This window comes from Helicoverpa armigera, chromosome 5 (genome assembly GCF_030705265.1).
Source record: "Helicoverpa armigera isolate CAAS_96S chromosome 5, ASM3070526v1, whole genome shotgun sequence".
NCBI classification, from domain to species: domain Eukaryota; kingdom Metazoa; phylum Arthropoda; class Insecta; order Lepidoptera; family Noctuidae; genus Helicoverpa; species Helicoverpa armigera.
In genome coordinates this window covers 2603879-2627450 of record NC_087124.1, presented here as the reverse complement: position 1 = coordinate 2627450, position 23572 = coordinate 2603879, and the positions used below count along the sequence as shown (strand labels likewise).

The 23572-nt window shown below is 35.0% G+C and overlaps 4 protein-coding genes across 5 annotated transcripts in view; 2 read left to right on the top strand and 2 right to left on the bottom strand.

Moving 5' to 3' along the window:
* The window catches only part of LOC110376593 (exonuclease 3'-5' domain-containing protein 2), a 31869-nt gene that overhangs the window by 7383 nt on the left and 914 nt on the right, over positions 1-23572 (bottom strand). The gene's annotated exons all lie outside the window — the stretch shown is intronic.
* LOC110376570 (probable ATP-dependent RNA helicase DDX23) lies at positions 34-2680 on the top strand. The gene is given in 2 exon segments (XM_021335078.3): positions 34-845; positions 848-2680. Coding segments are annotated over 2 exon segments (2460 nt in total). The 5' UTR covers positions 34-148; the 3' UTR covers positions 2611-2680.
* LOC110376571 (uncharacterized) lies at positions 2670-6427 on the bottom strand. Of its 2 annotated transcripts, XM_049842582.2 has the most exons (8): positions 6268-6427; positions 6009-6172; positions 5563-5729; positions 5181-5290; positions 4819-4954; positions 4218-4384; positions 2908-2946; positions 2670-2787 (listed from the first exon to the last, which is right to left on the bottom strand). In XM_049842582.2, exons 2-6 carry the CDS (start codon positions 6170-6172, stop codon positions 4218-4220), a joined length of 744 nt encoding a protein of 247 aa, XP_049698539.1. In that variant the 5' UTR covers positions 6268-6427; the 3' UTR covers positions 2670-2787; positions 2908-2946. The 2 variants fall into 2 exon arrangements, with proteins under 2 accessions (XP_049698539.1, XP_021190756.1); XM_021335081.3 differs by lacking the exon at positions 4218-4384.
* On the top strand, positions 6625-22823 carry LOC110376574 (uncharacterized). Its single transcript, XM_021335084.3, has 3 exons — positions 6625-7013; positions 9575-9745; positions 17397-22823. Exons 1-3 carry the CDS (start codon positions 6947-6949, stop codon positions 17489-17491), a joined length of 333 nt encoding a protein of 110 aa, XP_021190759.1. The 5' UTR covers positions 6625-6946; the 3' UTR covers positions 17492-22823.

The following is a 23572-nucleotide window of genomic DNA, read 5'->3' as shown; positions in this document are numbered from 1 at the left end:
AAAATACCGTCAGTGACCTGTCATAGTGTCATTTACGACAATGTCATTTCTAGAAATGCGATGTTGCGTTGATTTGTGAAACTGGTTGTTGTGAATTAAATTTTCCTGGATAGAAAACATTTGTTAAAACAATTTTCTGCCAATAACAATGGCAAGGGATAGGAGTCCAGAGCGGAGACGTTCGCGATCAAGAGAGCGGCGCGACAAAGACCGCTACGAAGATCGCGAACGCGAGTCCCATCGAGACAAAACTAAACGTCGCGAGCGGTCTCGCAGTCCTAGGAAAGAACGCGAGAGGTCACGCAGCCCTTCCAGAAAAGAAAGGGACCGCTCTCGAAGTCTTACACGTAAAGATAAAGACAGGTCTAGAAGTCCTGCTAGGAAGGAACGTGAACGCGGTCGCTCTCGCAGTCCTAAGAAACGTGATGGTAAAGACAAGGAATCTGATAGCAGGAGGAAAAACGATGACAAGGATAAGTCTAAAAGCAAGAAAGATGAGGAAAGTAAACACGACGAAGAAGAGACACCTCAGGAAACAAAGGAGGAAGACGTGAAGCCTGTGAAGAAAGAACCATTGTCATTAGAAGAACTACTGGCTAAAAAGAAAGCCGAAGAGGAGGCTCGCAGTAAACCTGTGTTCTTAACTAAAGAACAAAGGGCTGCATTAGCTTTGGAAAGAAGACAAAAGCAAGTAGATGCTATAAGGGCTAATGTTGACAGACCATCTATCACTACTATTGATCTTACAGGACCTTCAAAAAGAGAAGAAGAAATGAAGAAGTACAGAGATGAAAGAGAATTGATGAGAGGAGAAAGGGAAGAAAATGAAGAAAGGAAGTCGAAGGAGAAAATGAAGAAGTTTCCAAAACAAAAGACAAAGAGCGTGAAGAAGAAGCAATCAAGGCTCGTTACCTTGGCATAGTCAAGAAAAAACGCAGAGTGCGAAGATTGAATGACCGTAAATTTGTATTTGATTGGGATGCATCAGAAGACACATCAAATGATTACAATGCTTTGTACAAAGAAAGGCATCAAGTTCAATTCTTTGGCAGAGGTCACATAGCTGGAATTGATATTAAGTCACAGAAGAAAGACTACAGCAAATTCTATGGCAATCTGTTAGAGAAACGTAGGACAGAATTGGAGAAGGAACAAGAAAAGTTGCGCCTTAAGAAAGTCAAGAAGAAGGAAGACAAACAAAAGTGGGATGACCGTCACTGGGCTGAGAAGGATCAAGATGAAATGACTGAGAGGGACTGGCGTATCTTCAGAGAAGACTATAACATCACCATCAAAGGTGGTAAGATTCCAAATCCTATCAGAAACTGGAAGGAAGCTGGCTTCCACCCAGACATCATGGAAATCATAAGCAAGGTTGGCTACAAGAGCCCCACACCTATTCAAAGACAGGCTATTCCTATTGGTTTACAAAACAGAGACATTATTGGTGTTGCTGAAACTGGTTCTGGTAAAACATTGGCTTTCCTCATTCCTCTTCTCACTTGGATTCAATCTCTCCCGAAAAACGAACGCTTGGAGGATGCTGATCAGGGTCCATACGCTATAATTTTGGCGCCAACTCGTGAGTTGGCTCAACAGATCGAAGAAGAGACAAATAAGTTTGGAATTCCTTTGGGAATCACATCTGTTGTAGTCGTGGGAGGTCTCTCAAGAGAGGAACAGGGTTTCAAGTTGAGATTGGGATGTGAAATCGTCATTGCGACCCCTGGTCGTCTTATCGACGTGCTGGAAAACAGATATTTGGTACTAAATCGTTGTACGTACGTTGTCCTTGATGAAGCCGATCGTATGATTGACATGGGTTTCGAGCCCGACGTACAGAAGATTCTAGAATACATGCCAGTTTCCAACATCAAACCAGATTCAGATGCTGCCGAAGACGCGTCAGTTTTGCTTGCCAACTACAACTCGAAAAAGAAGTTCAGACAAACTGTGATGTTTACAGCTACTATGCCTCCCGCCGTGGAGCGTTTAGCAAGGAGCTATTTACGTAGACCTGCCATAGTATACATCGGCTCTGTCGGCAAGCCTGTAGACAGGACAGAACAAATAGTCTACATGATCGGCGAGAACGAGAAGCGTAGAAAGCTCACAGAAATATTACAAAGAGGAGTCGAACCTCCGATTATCATTTTCGTCAACCAGAAGAAAGGTGCAGACGTTTTGGCTAAAGGTTTGGAGAAGCTTGGTTTCAACGCGTGTACATTGCACGGTGGTAAAGGGCAGGAACAGCGAGACTTCGCGCTGGCTAGTCTCAAGAATGGTTCGAAAGATATACTGGTGGCCACAGACGTCGCTGGTCGTGGTATAGATATTAAGGACGTCAGTATGGTCATCAACTACGACATGGCAAAGACTATCGAGGATTACACCCATCGTATTGGTCGTACCGGTCGTGCAGGCAAGACTGGTAAAGCTATGTCGTTCGTCACTAAGGAAGATTCGGCGCTGTTTTACGATCTCAAGCAAGTGTTACTTGCGAGTTCGGTGTCCACGTGCCCACCAGAGCTGATGAACCACCCAGAGGCCCAACATAAACCGGGCACTGTAGTCACCAAGAAAAGGCGGGAAGAAATGATATTTGCATAAGTGTAATTGAATGTAACAATTTCTCTATGTAAGGTGTTATTAATTAATAAAAATCGTAGTAAAAATATAATTTGTTTAATTACATGTCGATTGTATTACACTTTAACTAGCAAACAATAAATAAATTTAATATTTCACTAAAACGGTTGTGGTAGTCGATATTTTCACCTCACGGCGCTGAAATAAAGTTATAACACATTTAGCTTTAACATACTAAAAAAAAGGCAATTTACTTAGACAAAAGTTTTTCAAACTTAATGATAAATAAGTTTATCTCCCAATAATAGAATTACCAACCTCGAACTGACTCATCTACATCATCTTTCGGCATGTAATCTGAAAAAAGAAAATAAACAATGAATAACTTATAACAAAATACAATAAAATTAAATGTTAGTCACAATAAAATATGCTCTTGCATATAAAAAATGACTTTCCATGCATATAAATAAGAGCGATTTCAAACTAACGAACGGTTGTTGAAAGCTCTGTACGAGGTAATGAAAAATGCCATCTGGAAACACCTATGAAAAAATGCACATGTATCTAATAAAATATAGGATTATTGATAAAATGCCTCTAAAAAAGTATTTTCATTGTGTGTTAACATGCTGTTACCAAACAAAAAGACGAGCAAAAAAAGTAAAGAATTATTAAAGAAAATTTTTGGTAAACTTAAAAGAAGTGTCGAAGGTCCTCAAGCTAGAATGACGGTGGACTGCAGAAATGGTCATTTGCAACATGAAGTAGAAAGCCAACCGAAACCACACATAAATAGGTAGCAGAAGCAAGCTCGGTAGAACTAGTGTTGCCATTTATGCTCTTGATAGTACATATCCGGTCTTCAAACTTTTTAGAAAAAGTCCCGATTGCGCATCGAATCACTTAACATATATTTGCCTCTAAATACCTTTAATTAAAAGATCCTGGGGCCCGATTCTCCTAATTTTACTTAGGCGACCTTCGATTGACGTTCGACTCGATTCGACTGAGACCCAATCCCGACTCGATTACTATTGAAGCGGTTGTGGCATTCCGCTATTTTTTCTTTGAAATAAACGTTTTTATCCTTTTCTGTCATTCAATAATGAATCATTTTGTCTGCAAATGATTTACGATTGCAAAATGATTGTACAGCAAACTACCGTATATACCAAAATCATCAAAATAGCAGACCAATCGCACACCAATCAAATGTCAATCGAATACGATTGGTCTTTTATTAGTAGCAGAATGCCCGATATGGTTAAAACTGCTATTACGATCATATTGCGATTCGATTTCTATTCGATTTTGACATTATTAATTTAGGAGAATCGGGGCCCTGCTAACTCACTTAATCGTTTGAAATTGCGAGAGAAACAATCCTTAAACATAGTTTCATATGTTGTAATTACTTGAGCCATTAGGCCCCCATAAGAATTTTTGTCTACGAACTATGTGTATATGAGCTATAAGCGGAGTCATGTAAATTACATACTTTGCAGATGCTACTGTCATCCAATTTTTGTACTCCAAAAAACAGATATAGATAACATTCCTGGCAACACTAGACACGATTTAAAATCAAAAGCATCGCCACCATGCCAAAACGCCCCTCCAAATACCTATTCCTTTTTCTCCTCCGGTTTCGATTCCTCTTTAGCTGGCGGAGGCATTATCGCCTGCTTGACTGATGATGCCAAAGAGACTGACATGTCCACAAACTCAGAAAAGTCTTTGGGGAAACTCAGCTCTGGGAAGTTCACCTCCAGTTGAGGGTCACCCGGTTTCACTGGTAACGTTTTTGAATTTCGATTAATTTTAGTTTTAGGCCAAGAATCGTTCATTTCAGTTACAAAATAACAATAAGTTTTTTATGGTGTGCTTATGCAATACTAGTATTGTCTTTTTATATATTTATTTGTTAAATATATGCATATAGAACTGGTTATTTTCAAATCACACCGAAATAGCGGCGAAGGGCATGACGCCTGCGGCACCGCGGGAGTTCCATAAACAGAGCCGTAAGAACTTCTCATGCGATAATAAGTATTATAGTAATTAAAATAATGTTAAAATTCATATGACACTGAAACTACGCTCCGCTTAACTGCCCTTCGCCGCTCTTTTGGTGTGACTTGACCCTTCTATTTTACTTTTTTCTTCAGTTAATTTTTTCGTACTTTCTAAAGGCCTTTAAAACTGGTTATGATAAAAATACTTTACCTCCATAAAGGAAGTTGTATGCAATGTTGATGTATTGCTTTGCTAGTACGGAGTTGTTCTTCAGAATGTCTTTTGTTTCCTCGGGGAAGCACACCCAACCCATGGCGGTGGTACCTGCAGTTGCGTAGATTACTCGCTGAAACATGCCACCAAGATTTTTTATAATATTATTAATGTCACTATGTATTATTATGCATCAATAGAAAGAAAAAAGTACAAATTAAAAAAAAATACCAAAGTGACAATGAACAATCATAGTAGCTCACTAGTTCTTTCTTATTTGTAAAAATAGATGTAGTCAAGGTTAACATCAACATAGAAGTTGGAGAAGTAAATAAATGAATATAAAAATATAATCATACCCTGATGAGCCCGCCTCTGAGACCAAAGATGAAGCCAGTAAGACCACCCATTGCTACAGCACCATATCGCACCTCCTTGTTTTCTTCTTCTCGGAGGAATTTGAAAATCCCTGAAATTTTACAATGCACAGGCTGAGATCTTGTAAACATATTTGCTGCCAGAAAGATAAGTTCAACCAATTTTTAAAATAAATAACCATAATTTTCTATACATAAAAAATTGCATGGTTTATGGAAACTTGACTTGAATAATTTGAACATTTGAAGAATTAATGCAGTAAGTTAAACATTATCAGGAATAGTCTTCATGAAAACCAATAGATTTGGATTCTACAGAACACATACAAAATAACAGCTTATAATATGAGATAAATCCACTTACAACCGGTTTTATCCTGAAGGTCATGGTACTGATCTTGCACTGAGTGCTTGACTTTGTCTGTGTGTTCCACCACAATCTGCACTTGCTCACGAACCATACGGACTGGAGTCAGAAGCGCTGACTTCACATAACCAACCTCATTTTTGTCAGACTTAGCTTTGACTTTCCTGTGACAAAAAAGGTTGTATTACATTCAGAAAGTAATCTCGATATTCAAAGATAAGGAGATTTAAGACTATGTATCTGATATGAATACTGAAAAAGAAAATTGTTGATAAGGATATTAAAATCATGTAAACAAGACTTTATTTGTGTTATCAGCTGCATAATTTGTGCAGTGCAATAATCAGTTCAATGTGCACTATTTTTCATGATTTCTTAGAATCATTTTCAGGTTGTATCAGTCTCATTGAGTTAAAACTACAACCAAGTTCATGATGACATACTCAGCATATTCCGCATGGGGAGCTTCGTAGATCGGCAGGTCCGAAGGCTTCATGAGAGGGGGCTTCGCAACATTCGGTGGATCTTCCTTGATAGGAGTCGCAGCACCCACCACCGGTATGAAAGTGGCCAATCCGACCGAACCTAACACTACTTTCCGCAGCATCTATTCAACAAACAAAGTACATGTCATAAACTCTAGCTCTGTCATTCCCAAACATAGAGAAAATGTTAAATATTAATATGTTTCGTATTTTTTACCTCTAAAGAGATGTTTCCCAGCAAAAATTACATAAATGTTGTATGTAACAAAATTGCGATTTATCAGCTGCTTGCTTGGTGACAGCTGAAAATGGTGTTGCCGTTTTCGTATCGATTGCGCGAAAGATTTTTAAATTGCCATTTATTAAAAAAAAAACAAATGCATGCTTACACTTATAATCAGATAAAATTGTTTGATTATACCAAAGATTTTCTTGAGATAAAAGTGATAAGTAAATTAATTTCCAACGAAAAAAAAAATCAACTGATCCTACCTCTATACCGAAAGAGGTCACCTCATTCCGATTTTCATTGTGGCAATATTTTCCATTCCATTGTTTTGTAGTGTATGTCAAAGTTGTCAAGTCAAATCATTGTCAAGTCTTTCATTCATGGCCTCGACATGTCACAATTTTCTTTCGTCTTTCTATTGTGTATACCTGTGATTTTAGTGCACGTTCTAATACTGTAAAGTAAATTAGAAGCTTTATGAAAATTGAACAAATTCTCCTTTACTCTGCGTTAAATTTACGAGTGGGAATTCGTGTGATAAAGCGATTCAGTGTCGGTCGAACAAATAAATTGAGGTGATTGTGAGTACGGTTTTAGAGTATCTGAATCAATAAATTTTTTGTGTAACGTTTCAATAAACTTTGTGGTTACTGTTGTTGAGTTAAAAATGTCGGAGGTCTTATCGGGTCGTGTGTCTAAGCATAGGAGGGACCGTCGCGTTAAGAATAGTACAGGTACGAAGAGGGCCGCATGCTGGGGCGCGCTTGAACGACCACTTTGATTACCGCTTGGAGATTTTCATTTTGAGTAGTATTCTGCTTGTTTGAAACATTACGACTGGCTAGTTCTTCATACGCCTATTCATGCCATCACTCTTATCGTTCAGGGCAACATCACATTGTTTCTTTGCTATGAATAGCAGTTTTCTCCATACATGAAAAATTCCGCAGATAAATTTGTATTTTTTTACTGTATTTCCATTATCTCTGGCTTTGTTAGCATGACCCAGATGAGGATTTCAAAATCTAAAATAGTGGGATATATTTTATTTAATGTTATCTTTTTTACATGGATATTATCTCCCTACTTGTTCAAGGATCCAATAAAAAAATAAAACAGTTGTTTGTTTATTAGAAGGATCATGAAAAATTGGTTAAAAAGGTCATAAACAAAATAAAGGATTGTGTAATTTTGTTTTGGTAAAAAAATCATTATTATCAATGAATAAATAAATAATTCCATTCCAATAGGTCTAAATAATTCCAGTACATACTGGAAATTATTATTGATAGCCATTCTTACAACAACAATTTGCTTCAAACTGACAAAGACAACATGGCATACAACCTGATAAAAATACTTATATTTCACTTATGGAACTAACATTTGCTATAAAATAGAATTGGTTTGCCATAACAGTAGTGACCTGATTATGCATACTAACAAACAACTTATATCAAACAGGACTGAGGTGCATGATGTGTGTAGAGTGACAATCTCTTAGATCAACTCGGGACGTCTACTTAGCTGCCACCGAAGATTATTGGGATGAAATGGTACATAACTGTTGCATTTTATTTATGTATTTGTTTCTTTTTCCAAAAATCAATGTTTTTGATAAGATTTTGGGTACATTTTACACCTGTACATATTTTAAGTTTTTTCAATCTGGTCAATGCATGTTTTTGACTTTTCCATTTCATGAGTTTGGTTGCATGTTTGGTAGTTTTAGATATTAATTTATAACAGATTGCAGAATTACTTTAAAGGTATAATATTTTGAAGGTTTTAAGGTTTATTTTTGCTTCAGGCTGTAACTGTAATGCTGCAATCTATTAAACAATAAGTACCTACCAGCTTTAATAATTAAGATAATCAACATAAGATATAAATCAATAATTCATATCCAATTATTATAAACAGTTAGTGACCAGTAATATTTAAAACCAGTTTTTTATCAAGATGACTTCATTGAAGAACTTTGATCATCACATAAAACGGTTAAAGATTTACTTAGTTACAAAAACAAAATGGCTCTCAACAAAGTTGTTAGATGAGTTTTTGTGCCATGAAGTGTAGCTGTCTACATGTAAATGCTAGTAGGTGTATTTACGTCACCTGCCCACTTTATTGTTGAAAGGACATGATGCTTTGAAATCAGATCTCATGCATTAGCATAACAATAAGAACACCAAACAAAACATGGTAGACTAAATTTCAACAAGTAACTGAGCTGATGTTTATTTAATTCACTTCACATAGAAGGCATGAAGTTAGATTTTGCACTAAACGAAGCAATCGCAGCGATAATTATTTCAAAATAAATTAATGATGAATTAATTCTCAGAGACTTCACAGCGTAAATTAAGTTTTTTATTTACCGCGCCGCTGTCAGGCAATTACTAGTAATTGCGGACCATCACAATAGAAGGAAATTCAATTTATCTAGATTCCCCCTAGACTTCAGTAGAAACGTAGACCGATTCATCGTCGCATTCTAACGAAAGTAAATACGGCACTTGTTTGAATAAACCTGTTTGCACTACAGTGCTATCAAAATAAATAAAAAATATAAAAATCAATTGATCACGATATATTTCCCCACAAATAATTTCGAAAAATCACAAAGCATACGCATGATGGATGATAACATCTTACAGCAAGTACTTACTGATGCAATGTGACTTAGCGAAAACATTCGTACGTGTCTGTATATGAGATTACAACTCTATGTACGTCATTAGTCGGTAGTCATAAAGTATTTTCCTCGGTCCTTATCTTATCTAATTAGATAGTAGGTATAGTATTACTCCATATATTGATAGCGTTTATAATCTTTTCGTTAGCTAAATAAAGTCAGAAACTTTCTGTTACGCACTTTATCCCTTTATTAACACCTAATACGATAATACTCGCCATAATCGGCCCTGGCACCGAACGATAATTTAATTTTAATTACGTTCGACGCTTTTAAAAATCGATCAGACACGAATGGCCGAACGCTGAGTGGCTTCATATTTTACTACGATATAATCTCGGCAACTATTTACAAAATAATTAATTTTCACACTCTGATTGCGATTTAGCGGGAATGTATTGTTATTGTTATTTATGTAAATATGATCTGAAATACAATGTCGTGTTGAAATCGTCGTGTCGTCTGGAACCTTTATATGGTAGTCGTGTGTACTGTGAAATTGTAGTCTTTGATATTTCTCATGTAACGCTGAAACAAAGCACCCTTATAGAGCCTCCACAAAATAAGCGTTAAATTGTCTAATTTAAACGTTTTCAGTACTGAGAATGATGGCAATAATGCAGGAAGGGAATAGTGAGGTACCGAAGGAATTTCTGGAGACTGGGAGGACGGGGCGCAGGAACGCTATGCCGGACATACTGCACCCGCAGAGCGCCGAAGCCAGCACAGCCGACCTGCCTTCCAGACTGCAGCAGTTGACTGCCAACGGTAAGTTTAACCTATTAAAAATGCATCAATGGCCTTCCACACTTTAGCTGTCGATGAGGATAAAAAGGTGATCAATTTCTGACTAGAAGGACCAAATTGGACATTCAACCAGAAATTGAGTTATCGGTTTCATTGTAGTTTCGCCGTAGACCGATCTAGAATCCTATCATATTTTTCGTTCAAATATAAAAGGCGACGAAATAGAAAATATTATATGACCCAATTGGCGCGTTGGGTTCTAATCCCGAATCGAGATAAACATTTATATAGGACTGGGCTTGAGTCTGGCTGTTTATACAGGTTTTCTGATCTGCCACTGTTCCGCAATCGAGGTTTCTCCAGATCTAAATGCTTTAACTTCGAGCACCAATGGCGCATCTGACCTTATTGCAATTTTGTAATATATAAATATTATTAAAATATTTCGATAACATAATTCACAACAGCTGTATTAATGATATTACAGTTCTACTTTTATTGCCTCTTACCACGAAATTACTATCATCGCATACTAGCTTTATTATCACACGATGATTTATAACTGTCACGCGCCCACATAATAAATTGGATTGTCCAATTTTAGCGCTTGTAAACCACTAAATCATACTTTCAAATAAACTTCCAGAATCGTGAATAGTGTTTTAGCAGCAAGCGGTGTTGTCTGTTATAAAAAATAAAGGTAAACGGAAATGTTTAAAGCATTGTTTTAGTTCAACATCCGTTTTGCAGCTTTCCAATTCACACCTGTGACGTTTTTTCGACGTCAAACATTTTTGTTTGGCACAGACATTTTTTTTCCTAAAAACGATTTGAGCGTTTACATCGTCGGTAACACAAATAAATACGGGTGTTGCGTATGAAAGGCGTCAGCGTCCGTGCGCCTGCTAAATATCCGAGTTCAACTAAAACGATTTTAGGCAACTGGCCAGAAATCACAAACCAAGTACCCAATGTTAACATGCATAAACTAAAAGCCGCCTAAGATCTTGTAATGAAAATTCTATCTAATTTGTGATTTTCATTTGAGTGGTTTCGGAAGTACGAAAGTAACGCACCTAATTTGTTTACTATCGTCATGGCGTCATTACTAGAAGCCGCTAAATACGTATGTCGTTGACTTTCATTTGGATATTAGCTTAGCTTATGACTCTGATTTCTGTAAAAACCATTTTTATTCTCTTTTGGGTTGTTTACGATAGGTCTTCAAAAATTAACAGGTATCGTACTAATTGGGTAATCGATGGAGAATCACGCGAGCATGGTGTGTAAACATAGTTAAGAATAACGATAAACTTCTGTGGGGAAGAGAAAATCCTAAAAATAACATAATTAAACAAAGTGGCTAGAAACGGCTAACAAGATTGTTCTATTATTCTACAGCGTAGTGTGAAACTGTTGTTTATCTAACGCCTTGTTATGCTACTACGGAAAATTGTATTCAAATTGTATATGAGGGGAACGATGAGATGGGACTGAATGCCGACATGACGTGAGGAAGGTACGAATAGAAGGCATATACAAAGCTACATGTTACTCTGACCCCAAATCGCCAATGATTTTTGCTCTGCAAATGGAAAAGGAACTACGGAAAGCTTTCAGAGCTCTATTCTTGAACGGATTGTTAACGGGGCGCTGAAACATAACTTGATCATTATAGCTACAAAAGGGCAAATATAACTGCCCAATCTTACGTAATCATTCTAGGTAATTTCCAGGCGGTGTTCAAAGAAACAGGCTGAAAATATTGACCGCAATATGCCTTTTTCTCAACGTCAGCACTTTGTGTAACACCATTTTCACGGCCTTGTTTTACCTCGTTTTCTTTGCGCGGATAAAGCGAGAATATTTCATGGAATAGATTATTTGTCTTCATTATAATGTATATGTACCTTTATTGCTTAGTGCGTAAACAAAGCTATTTCACAAAGCTAGAAAAGTTATAATTTTCAGTTCAGGATTTAATTAAAATAATTGTTGCCTGATAAAAAAATAAAAAACTTAATTCGAAATAAACAATTCACCGCATTGCTGCAACGCGATTTTACAGGCGATAGTTTGAGATATTGTTTATGATTCCCTTATCACAATCCTCCTGTCAGTTCAGTAATTGAGGACTAGGCGTGACGTAGATCGCTCGTAATGCGACGATAAGCGCAGGTTATCGCACTCTGACGTACTGGCCAAAATTATATCTTGAATTTTGATGAATTGATGTCACCCAAACATCGAATTATCGACACTGTCATTATAAGATAATCGATCATTGTTTCTATGGGAATTTGTACATCGAAAGATGTTTAACAGATTGTGGGAAAGTCATTAGTTAGTCATTATCTGTGATTGTTATCGTGAAATATTATAAGTATTATAAACGATTTGTCCGGTCTTACTCTAAGTCTTAACCCTTACTATGTTTGCACGTGTATCATAATCTTTCTACCCCTTCGCTTGCCTCTTGTACCCCGTTAAAGATCTAAAGAGTATCTTTTAATTTTATCTGTCTGTGGCCCCGGGGACGTAACCTGAGAATTTGTGAAAAATCTTTTTTTCTTGTGCGCGTACGTATAGGTAAGAGTGCCTACTTTGTCGATCTTTTTCTCTGTCACTGTACTGGGTTCTTTTTACACGCTTTTTATTAGCTTCACCTGTATGTTTGTATGTTTGTAGGTTTGTAACCGACTTCTTTGGGCGCGATTTTGACCCACTTTAAACGGCCAGATTTCGTTCAAACTTTGTAGATTTATTGAGGACCGATGACAATACACTAATTTGATAAAATTATTCCATTTTTAACCGACTTCCCAAAAAGGAGGAGGTTACACATACACATCGATTACTCCGAGGTTTATAGACCGATTTACGTGATTCTTTTTTTGTTCGACTCGGAATAGCTGCCAGTTGGTCCCATAGTCATCAGGTCAGGATCTGATGATGGAAACCCTGAGAAATCAAGGGCAACCTTCAAAAGTTGTAGGCATACATAGGGTAAAAACTTGACACTCAGGTGTACGCCTAAAAGCACTATTCAACTGTGAAGATTTGGAGCTGACCTGATGATGGAGACCAGACAGGGTCGAGGGAACTCGACAACTGAATATGTAAACTACCTCGTGTTTGGGCTTAAATTATTTGTATTGACAAGACCTTTGCAACAGTGAAGATTTGGAGCTGACCTGATGATGGAGACCAGAGAAAGTCGAGGGAACTCGACAACTGAATATGTAAACTACCTCGTGTTTGGGCTTAAATTATTCGTATTGACAAGACCTATGCAACAGTGAAGGTTTGAGCTGACCTGATGATGGAGACCAGAGAAAGTCGAGGGAACTCGACAACTGAATATGTAAAATACCTCGTTTGGACTTATATTCTTTGTATTGATGAGAACTTCCCACTTGTATGGATAGTGACAACTATTCGTATCACTGAAAAGATTTAAATAAATAACCTTTTTACAAAAAAATTAAACCGACTTCCCAAAACACTAAAAAGCAAAAAAAAAAACTAATTTTAGGTGCATCGGCCTAGAAGTCGGTGGCAAAATTAACTTAGTAACATCCATCATCAGACACCGACTTCTAGGCTTTTCAATATGCAAAATATGATTTTTGTTAATTTATATAATTTTCATCTATAGTCGATAAGGTAAGAAAATTAATTAAAATTTTCTAGAATTTTTCTCTACAGTCGATAAGGCAGGACTCGATGTTAATTTTTATTTCCAATAATTATCTTTAGCCGTTTTCTCTAATATTGACAAATTTTTGTATACTAAAGAGAATTTTAATTCTACAAAACGAATAATAGTTTTAAAACCAACTAAAAAGTAGAAAATAAATAATAGTTAAAAAAAACTAAAAAACACGCTTTTTATAGAAAAACGAACTAAAAAATAGAAAATAAATTTTAATGAATTTAAATTAAGAAAACAGTGTTAAAAATTTCAATGAATATAAATTAATAATAGTGTGAATACGAAAAAAAAATATTTAAAAAAAGCGTGGGGTGCTTTTTAAGATATTATCGAAATGAAAATCACTGTACTCATATCTGTCAATAAAATATTTATAACTATTGACACCATGCACCCCACGCTTTTTTTTAAATATTTTTTTTTTTGTATTCACACTATTATTAATTTATATTCATTGAAATTTTTAACACTGTTTTCTTAATTTAAATTCATTAAAATTTATTTTCTATTTTTTAGTTCGTTTTTTTGCGTAGTATGGATGCCCATAAACGAATGCCCAAATCGCTTTTTATTAAAATTATGGAAGATGACGTAATCACTTGTTTGATGATTCAGAACAGACGCCTTTTAAGGTGAAACGTTGAAAGATAGATGGAAGCAGCATCCACGTGCCAGTCCACGTGGATGACGTCACGCCGCGATAACCACACTGTCTGACCCGATTGAGACTACTTATTTTATTATCTCTCCGGGCTCCACATTATAAATGTCTGTAAAAGATACCCCGAGAGGGAGATCGTCACTTCAAGAACATTATTTATCTATTTTTAGCCATGGAATTTAGAAATCCTCATTAGTGTTACGATTTATGTTACTGCTGGGTTGCTTTAACTATTTGAATAGTATAAACGTAGAGATAACGAAACCCGAGAATAAATAAGGAGCAGCTACCTACGTAGCAAGTATCTAATAAATCCTGTTCTCTATACAGATAAAACACGAGTCGATGGCCAGTTACGAATGAAAAACTCATTTCAGCTGACCTTTAAATGATGATAAATTTCACCTTCACAATAGTAAAGGACTATTGTGAACGTAGACTCCATTCGCGTGTCCTCCCTATTGTAGATATTATAGATATCTACCACGTAAAGTGGACGACCTCTGTAATTAGGTAGGTACGATGTAAGAAGGTCCTTTTGTATTTTTTATTAAGACTTGAAATGACATAACGAGGGACCTTGTTGTAACATAAAATAATATCAGTAGTTGCCATTTTCCTCATTTTATAAGAGCCAAGTTTTATCGGAATAAATTGTCTATTTGCTGGAATTAGTCCCGCATCGTATCCCATTTAGGACTAATTGTGATGATAAAAGACATGTACTGCGTGCTAACGTGCTTACTGATGCCTTGCAGCCTGCAGGCTAAGGATATAGTCAGAATACAAATTCGAGCCTTCATATCGCCCTCGTGAAGCTACGTGCTCATGTTCACTATTAACTATGCAAGACATAATTATATCACATGGTGAGCTCTCCAGCCCTCTGCCAGTGAACTATGTGAATTCGTCATTTGTGCGTTAAAGTGAACTAACGATGATTAGTCCCCTATTCACGGAGCTCCTCCAGTAAATTCCATTATGTATTCAAAAGATAGCGTTGCATGCATATTCAGGGGCCAAATCAGGATGGTGAGATCAGACTTATTTATCACGCGAGTTCTGTAACGTTGGAATATCGAACCATGAAATGCAACTGCATTAAATATATTTTATAGCAAGTCGATAATGGTGAAGGCTACACGTTGATCGTATCAATCTCCGCCCAAGCCAATATTGAAGTGATACGTTATACAAAATGCCAAGTCACGTTTTGTGAAATCGATTGTTAGATAATCAAAAGCCAAATCTTCTTTTCGTTATCTATTGCTCTGAAAAAATGGAAACTGTAATTGATACGTCTCATTTTCCTTTTCAATTATGTTATAAGAGCTCCTTTTCGTAGATACCCATCATTCCAAAATAAAATTATTATGTATAAAAAAAAATACTGATTTGTGGACAATAGCAGATATGGGGGTAATTAAAGAGTTCTATTTATAAACTGATCATTAACCATTTCCAACTATGTAATTGGATGATGTCGCGCCTTGTTGCCTCTTGAGAAGATTGGCATAATAATTGCATCGTTACATGTCCGTACGCTCGTTGGCTACGTACGTATCTTCAACAAAATCAATATAAAATAACTGTATTTTCTAGACCAAAAGGAACTCATATTTATACATTATTAATCCCAAAAAAATCATGTGACCTATATTTTTATAATTGACTTTTGAGCCAGGAAATTCATGAACGTCCTTTCCTCAGCTTTCGCAGAATTTTCCCTGATGATTCAATAAGGTAATTTGCCACCCCTCGGAATCTAATTTGCTGCCCCTCTAAAATATACAGCCCTCAAGCCGAATATTTGGTCCTATTTGCAAATTTTGTTACAGGTATACACGAACAGGATTAGATTATTGTCATGTAAACGGACCAATCATGACACTTTCAGAATAAATTGTTCGAAACTTAATGTAGCCACGTTCGACATAACATTGTTTGCCATGTAAAAACGACACTGCCTTTGGCACACTTTCGATCCATTTTGTAGTAAAACTTGCATTACAATCACGTCCATAATATTATTCAGGTTAAGGTCGTAGTTGTAAAGTAGTAGTCTGGTTTTTATTCGACTTTGGTTTATGAAAGGTACCCTAGGTAGTATATTGCGTAATAGGGGATCGATGTCACCCTATCACTTTCAGCGTCGCAGTGGGAACTACAACTTTGTCAGCTTAATGGATACGTCGATAGCCGAGTATCGTATATTTATTTACAATTTATTTTAATTTAATGAAGTGCAAGAACAGTTACTTGCTATATTAGTTATACTTTCGAGAATATCATTCCATTATGATCCTCTCTTTTGCCTTCAATTATAACCAAAACTCTGAACAGAATTTTTCAGTCGAGCAAGCCTGGAAATGATTCACTGTAACCCTTTAATGTTCTCGTCTAGCCCGAATTCAGAGCACCATTATTCACGCTACGTAAATCTTGCGTAATTTGCTCCACTCATTTGTGGTTATTTTAGATGGTACGACTTTGAAACATGCAACGCGCATATAAATTCAACTGTCAACTGAATGTAAGGCTTATTTATTAGCCGTGACGTAGCTTGTAGAAAAACCATAATTTTATGAAGGGCTTGTGAGAAGCATACTGCGCATACGTAAATGTTTTTAATATTCCGATGAAAATTAGAGCCTGATAGATCTGTGAGCCTTTACCGCACTGTACCCTTCTCTGACAGATAAAATGAAGTATCTTCTTTATGAAAAATTAGTCAGCATTTATTCTGATGATTCTCAATTTATATTCAACAAATCACAACCACGGGCTTTCGTTTTTTTTCCTCACAGAAATGCCCATCCCGGATAGCGTGTCTGAAAACTCAAGAACCTCAGATGTGCGTGGTTCCACTAAACCAAAGAAGCGATCTTTTTGGTCTAGTGGTATGTAACTTTAGTAATTCAGTTGGTAGTGTAGTTGACGGGTACTCAAGCACAGCAACTAGCTGTTTCGTAATAGATCCTACGTCACAACATACGTACGTTACTAAATAATTCAGGCCAACTCCATAGTTTGAAATGTTACATAACGCCATTCCAGTCTGCTTCATACACACTTGTGAACAATGGTTATGTTAACGAATGTCATTGCCAACGTGTCACTTGTGGGTGCTTGATGCAGATACAGTGATTGGACTTGAGAAGATTCTGTATTTGATGACACCACAATTCATAAGTAGTGGATTGATTCACTGATTGAATCGTCGCTCGGTGAAGCTATCCACTACAACATATTTTAATTAGTTATAAAACTTTGACATTAAAATATATCTTTTCCAGACGGTGAGGCTCCGCAGCCTGGGTCGTCAAACCTCGACCAGCCGGTCGTGCCGGAACCTAAAACACCCACTAAGAAAGACGACACTCCCAGTTGAACTGCCTACCATACTCGCGGTCCCGAAGGACTACACTGGACTTGCCCAAAGCTAAAGTAATCTCAATCAGGTAAATAGTATTACTAAGCACTGAGTAATGTAGCCCCTCCTTATAGGGATGGTATGGTGTACAAATGTAGCTCTTATGTCTAGTTTGACAAGATAGATTTTGCATAATTGTAAGTAATTAAGATTTGTGTACACGAGCGCTTTGTCGAATTTATATTGTTTGAAATTATTAGATTGTTTTCATTAGGTCTTTGTGTGGGCGTTAAACGTCGTGTAAAAAATTGTTTGTTATTCCTAAGTTGAAACAAAAAGCAGCTGATTGTGAATGTTAACTTTATGTATTAAATGTTTTAAATAAACAACGCCCATAATGTCTTATAGATTAATGGTAACGTTTTGTATAAAAGTGATTGATATTTAAGAGTGTCGATGTAAAGATTGGAATTAGACAATACTGATATATGAATAGAAAATGGATTGAGTGTTGATAGACAGTAAATAGTTGATTTGGTAAGGAATGCCAGCTTTTGCGCTCCTGCCAAGCAATTACGAAGAACAAATTGTCTTACAGTAATCACTGTTAAAGCAGAATATTGCAATGCGTAACAAAGGTCGCACACATGGGTACTGTTGAACGATATGTTTTTTGTTCAGTGTCCTTAAGCGGCCCAATAGTAGTAAGTAGACGAGCTTTAGTTATGAATGCATGACATTCTATACAGACAGCTTTAACAGTACTTAGCATTTACTTGGCACAGTCAACGTAAAGGGAATACAAAAACGTAACCCTTTCTTTACCGTCAGGTAATAAAACACATTCATATCAGCTAAGCTTAGTTCAAAGAATAGAAACGCAGTACTACTTAAGTAGACTGCACCCTCGAATTTTATCGAACAATTAAAATGCTAAATCGATATGTGCTTCAATACCAATCAATCGTTGTCGGCTACTGACAGATGTTTAATGTCGTCCACTTTATATCGATTCTGTCAATTGGCAAATTTAAATCGATTATTTTTTAGACCGTTTAACCTCGGGGCTGGTGACGCACAATTCAATGAACAAACATTCCTGGTCACTTGGGACAGTATTTTGTGTCATTAAAAACATTAACTATTCACGTACTTAATTGTCAACACGTTAGTTACTTTACCATTGAACAGAAGGACAGTAGGTCTATAAAGAATAGATATATTGCAACGCAGTTCCGAGGTTAAAAAGTCTGATTAGACTTTGCCATTTAAATATTTAAGCAATTTGTGGACAACTACCAACAAATCAAAGCTTTTTACTATGATGATTTCATCATTGCTTGCATTGTAAGCTTGTAGACCGACATTCTGTATGTCAAATTGTCAACATTTAACTGTTTATGCACTACAATGTGCATTAAATTAACAATGTGACTATTAATATGATTGATGTGTTCCTCGAAGAGACATCCACTATGTCACACAAATCAATTTATTTTAATTGCACATTGTAACTGTCTGTAGCACATATTGAAACTTTTTGTATACATACGAGTATGTTCAATTTGTACATGTTTCATTGTAAATCGTGCAGCTGTTTCTTAGTTATAGGTTCCTAAGTACGCTTAAATTCGATTTATTTATTTGTAATTTATTAAAACACGTAATTATTTTTGAAAGAGTACAATATTTTGTTTTAATATTTTTGCCTTCAGGTATGGTTCTGTATAGGTGCTTTGTCATTTAAAAATATTTATTGTATTTATTTCAAAATGTTATCGTTATTAATAAAATGTGTAAAAATATACGTAAATCTTAGAGTTTAGTTAATATTTCTTTAATATGAAGTCTAAATGCATTTTTGTTTGTATAGAACAAAATGATGTGACCTCAGTGCTGATGACACGATATCGATAAAGACTATAATAATAGACTATGTATGATCTAAGATGGGGGATTTAAAATTAAACATCAGGAAAATGTCTAATATTGGCTTAGTTCGCTATACTTATCTACATAATTATAACACAACAAATACGCTGAAAAATATTTTTAACAATATAAATTAATATGACATTCATTACCTACCTACATTGCAACTCGAGTCTTTAAATTCAAATTTACAATGTTGCGAACTGAACCAGAGACAAAACAAAATGATCAAAACTATTTGCAACTTGATATTTCATAATTATTGTATAGTACCTACATATACATACTACACTCGCCATGCCAAAGTCATCAAGTCAATTACTGACTAACTATTTCGAGGCTGTACTACTTATGGTAGCTAACTAATATTCTTATGTAAATCAGTAGTCTAGTTTATAGCTAAATATTAGTCGGTGTTATACATTTGCTATTTTCAACAATTTCATGTTTATCAGTTATTTCCAATTTAAGAACTATCATCTTCGAAATGAAGGCATTCATTATTATGGTATCATATCATATTTATTGACGCACAAAACATTTCGTTTTTAATACGTAATATTTTTAAATTAGAATAGAATTTTACTTGCCGAATTAACTTATTTTTAAAATAATTTCAACTTTTACTCGGACGTAAAGGTTCGAATCTCACAGAGGTTTTATGTGAAACGTTGTTTTGGTTTGTAGTATAAGAATAGCATAATTTTATTTCATTCCATACTTCATACCTACCTGCTTCCCACAAGCATTTACCCTGTATGTTCATGTGCATGTTCTAGAATTTGGTTACGTCAAAAATATGGCGGAAAAGTTATAAGCAGTCTGTGTTGTTATGCTTCTTTATAAAAGTAGAAAATTTTCACCATTTTTCTGAATTGATTAACAATAGTTTTGTAATTTATTTATATTCGTATTAATTTAAAAAATGTTTGAAGATTTCGCAATTCTTATCATTGCAACTAATTTAATAGTTGTGTCAACGTATACAACTAACTACAATGACGTAATTGCGAAAAATTCCAGGTCGATCCGTACAACAAAAAGCTCTACTTACTATCTTATTATATTAACAACTTTATTCTTATCAAAGGCAAACAAAACGTGAGTATCGGCCAACGACCTATTTGTACACATTTAGAGCTGTTTCAATATTTACACGATATTTCAGTCTCGTTAACTGTTAACGGACAATAACATGGTGTAAATTACTATCAACGTGCTTGTGATTTTTAAAAGTAGAACAAACATATTTTCCTGGATCTTAAGATCTTTTCATATTCTTTAGTCTATTTAAAGCGTATTATAAGCAACGGATCTCTTTACTAAACTGCCTTATTCGTAAAACTTCCTCGACTTAACACATCGAATTTGAACATTTTGGTGGCCTATTTGATGTTTCGGTGTTAAAATTCTAAAACTATTTAGCTGCTAATATGACTTCTATTCTATTCAATTACAAAATTAGGTCTCAAAAAATGCCTGTATTGTATCTATTACTAGTAATTGTTTTCTTTTCTCCTAAATAAAATAAACATCGTATTTCTCTCGCCTAGATTAACTTTTGTAGTTCATAGATGTTTCGTTAAAGCATCAAAGAAATAATTTTGAAGCATAGGTAAAGCCAACATTTTTTAGGGTGCAACTTCGATTTTATATTACAGTAATTATTTTTTCTCGCAGAAATATTGGAATACCGGGTCTTTGCGTTCACTTATGTCTATCTTCATATTTTGGCGTATCTAATAGTAAAATCTTCTGAAGCTCGTGTAGTTTTAATATAATTCTATTACTTGTACTTACACATTTTTCAGTTTTATTCAATATGTAAAATTCATAAGTCCCATTTCGAACAATGCTCTGAACACTATCTACGAAAAATGTGATCTAATACTAATCCAACCATTTTCAGAACTACTCTCATATTGTCTCTTAACATGTCAATTATTCCAGTAGCATACGTATTCTTGTCTGTACAACGTCATATTCAACGTAATCATAACTTACATATTGTTCATTCATTAAAATCGTTATGCTTTAATTTTATGTGCCCTGTAAAGAAATTCCCAACGGTGATAATGGCTGCTGAACTACTTAGCACAATTTATTATTTTAATTAACCTATACTTTTTTAAATACTATGCGATACAAGCATTAATTGCTCGAAATGGTTAGCACACCAACCCTTGTGCTTTTAAAGGTTTGCCCAACACTAGACTAGTTTTTTTTTTTTAATGAAACGCTGTGCTCGATAATGCAACAAATATATTCCATATCCAAAACTGCTCGCTATACAATATTTTTCTGTCTCTATGGGCCAACCTTTAATTTATCATTCAGAAAGTAAGTTTTATGCAAAATGGAAGATGGAAATGAACTTATCGAACTCTGACGATTAATCCGAGATTAAATTGCAATGAGATTAAGAAGTATCCACTTAGTACTGGGTGATTATGTAAGAACGTGTCCAATCTTCCTTTTTGTGTTATCAACAGCAAGCAATGCAATAAAGTATCTACTGTTTATATAAATATAAAGCCTTGTAAAGCGACCTAGTCTAAGACTATGTATCTACTATTCTTATCCCTCTATGACCTATGTACAAGTGATAAGGTCTAAAGTATTCCTTAATAATTTCCTTTAGATCTCTGATTGATATCGTAACATTGTGATCGTAAACGTAGATATAGCTTCGTTTATTAAGCTGTAAATATACATGTTTAATGCAGTATTGATTTACGTACCTTTTATATAGAAGAATTAATTTAATATTCCAATGTTACGTAGATTGTAAACTTAATCGAAAACCAGACTATAGTAACTGTCAATTGTGCTTATATGACGAACTTTTTAAATAAGATACCCAAACTTTTCTAAAGCACGTGTTTTGCTGTTTTATCTTATTCGTAAACTATTTCAATGTATTCTTGTAACTGCTATAAGAACAAAAAAATAAATGGAACTAGTGATGTGCTAAATCGATTATTTAATATTATGCTCGGACATAATTGTTACTTAACGAATTAGCTCAACACTATGCTTTACCTGTTTATATAAAAGACAGCATGGACAGACAATTGAATATTGAATTTGGGCAAACATACTTTCTTAATTCGATAATTCAAATTAATGTAGGTACCATGAAATCCTAGACCCAAGGTAGTGCAAACATTCACGACTCAAATAAATGACAGTGGTCCCATATTATAAACATAATTTATACAGTTAGTACATAAAAAATGCATTATATACTGAGAATGTACACAGAAATGTATAAGTCACGTAATAATATTGTAATGGTGCAATTTGAAACCGTAAGATCAACATAGTTATTGGGAAAATAGAATTAATGAATTTGTATCGTTTTGTATCTAGTTTGCTGTTTAGCAAACGAAGATAAAAATAAAATGTAAAAAACGAATTTCTATTTTATTTCAACTGACCTACAATCCCATCCCACACACAAATCAAACTCGAGTTCAGTGTCACAAAAGAACCCAAAAAATACCATTAATAGGAAGACATTAGTTTAGAATTTAGAACCATTCTGCATAAAAATTCTCTTTATTTTACTGATATAGTATTTTTAAACGATTTTTCAATAATTTCAATAGGTATATTGAAAACGAATTGACTGTATAAGAGGCTATCAAACTATCAACACCCTTTCCCAAAAATCCCGCTAGATGGAGTGGGAATTTACTTTTATAGTAACATCTTTTATATCGAAAGATTTTTATAAGTAGTCCATTTAAGTAGGCACAACGACAAAGTTTAATTATCATTATTCATTATCAATAAATATAAGCGCTTGTTTATTGATATAATCTTTGCTAAACGAGTTTTAACTTTTACGACCTTCCATTCAATCGACGCATTGCTGTGGAAATGACAGAGTTCAATAATTAATAGGCATTTACATTAAATATCCACTTGCCTTAATTTCTTCTTACAGTTTTCATTGAAAATTAATTATGGCATTTTGGTTTGATTTCAATCTTCGCGCCTTTTTCACACAGCAATTTTGCTTAGCTGATTCTGCAATTTTTTCACATTAATGCTCATTTTTTTACTATGCAATTCAAAAAGTAAACTGTCATAGTGATACAGAAATTACCTATAAGAAATTATTTTTGTGAAATAAATATTAATTTGAGATAAAAATTATGC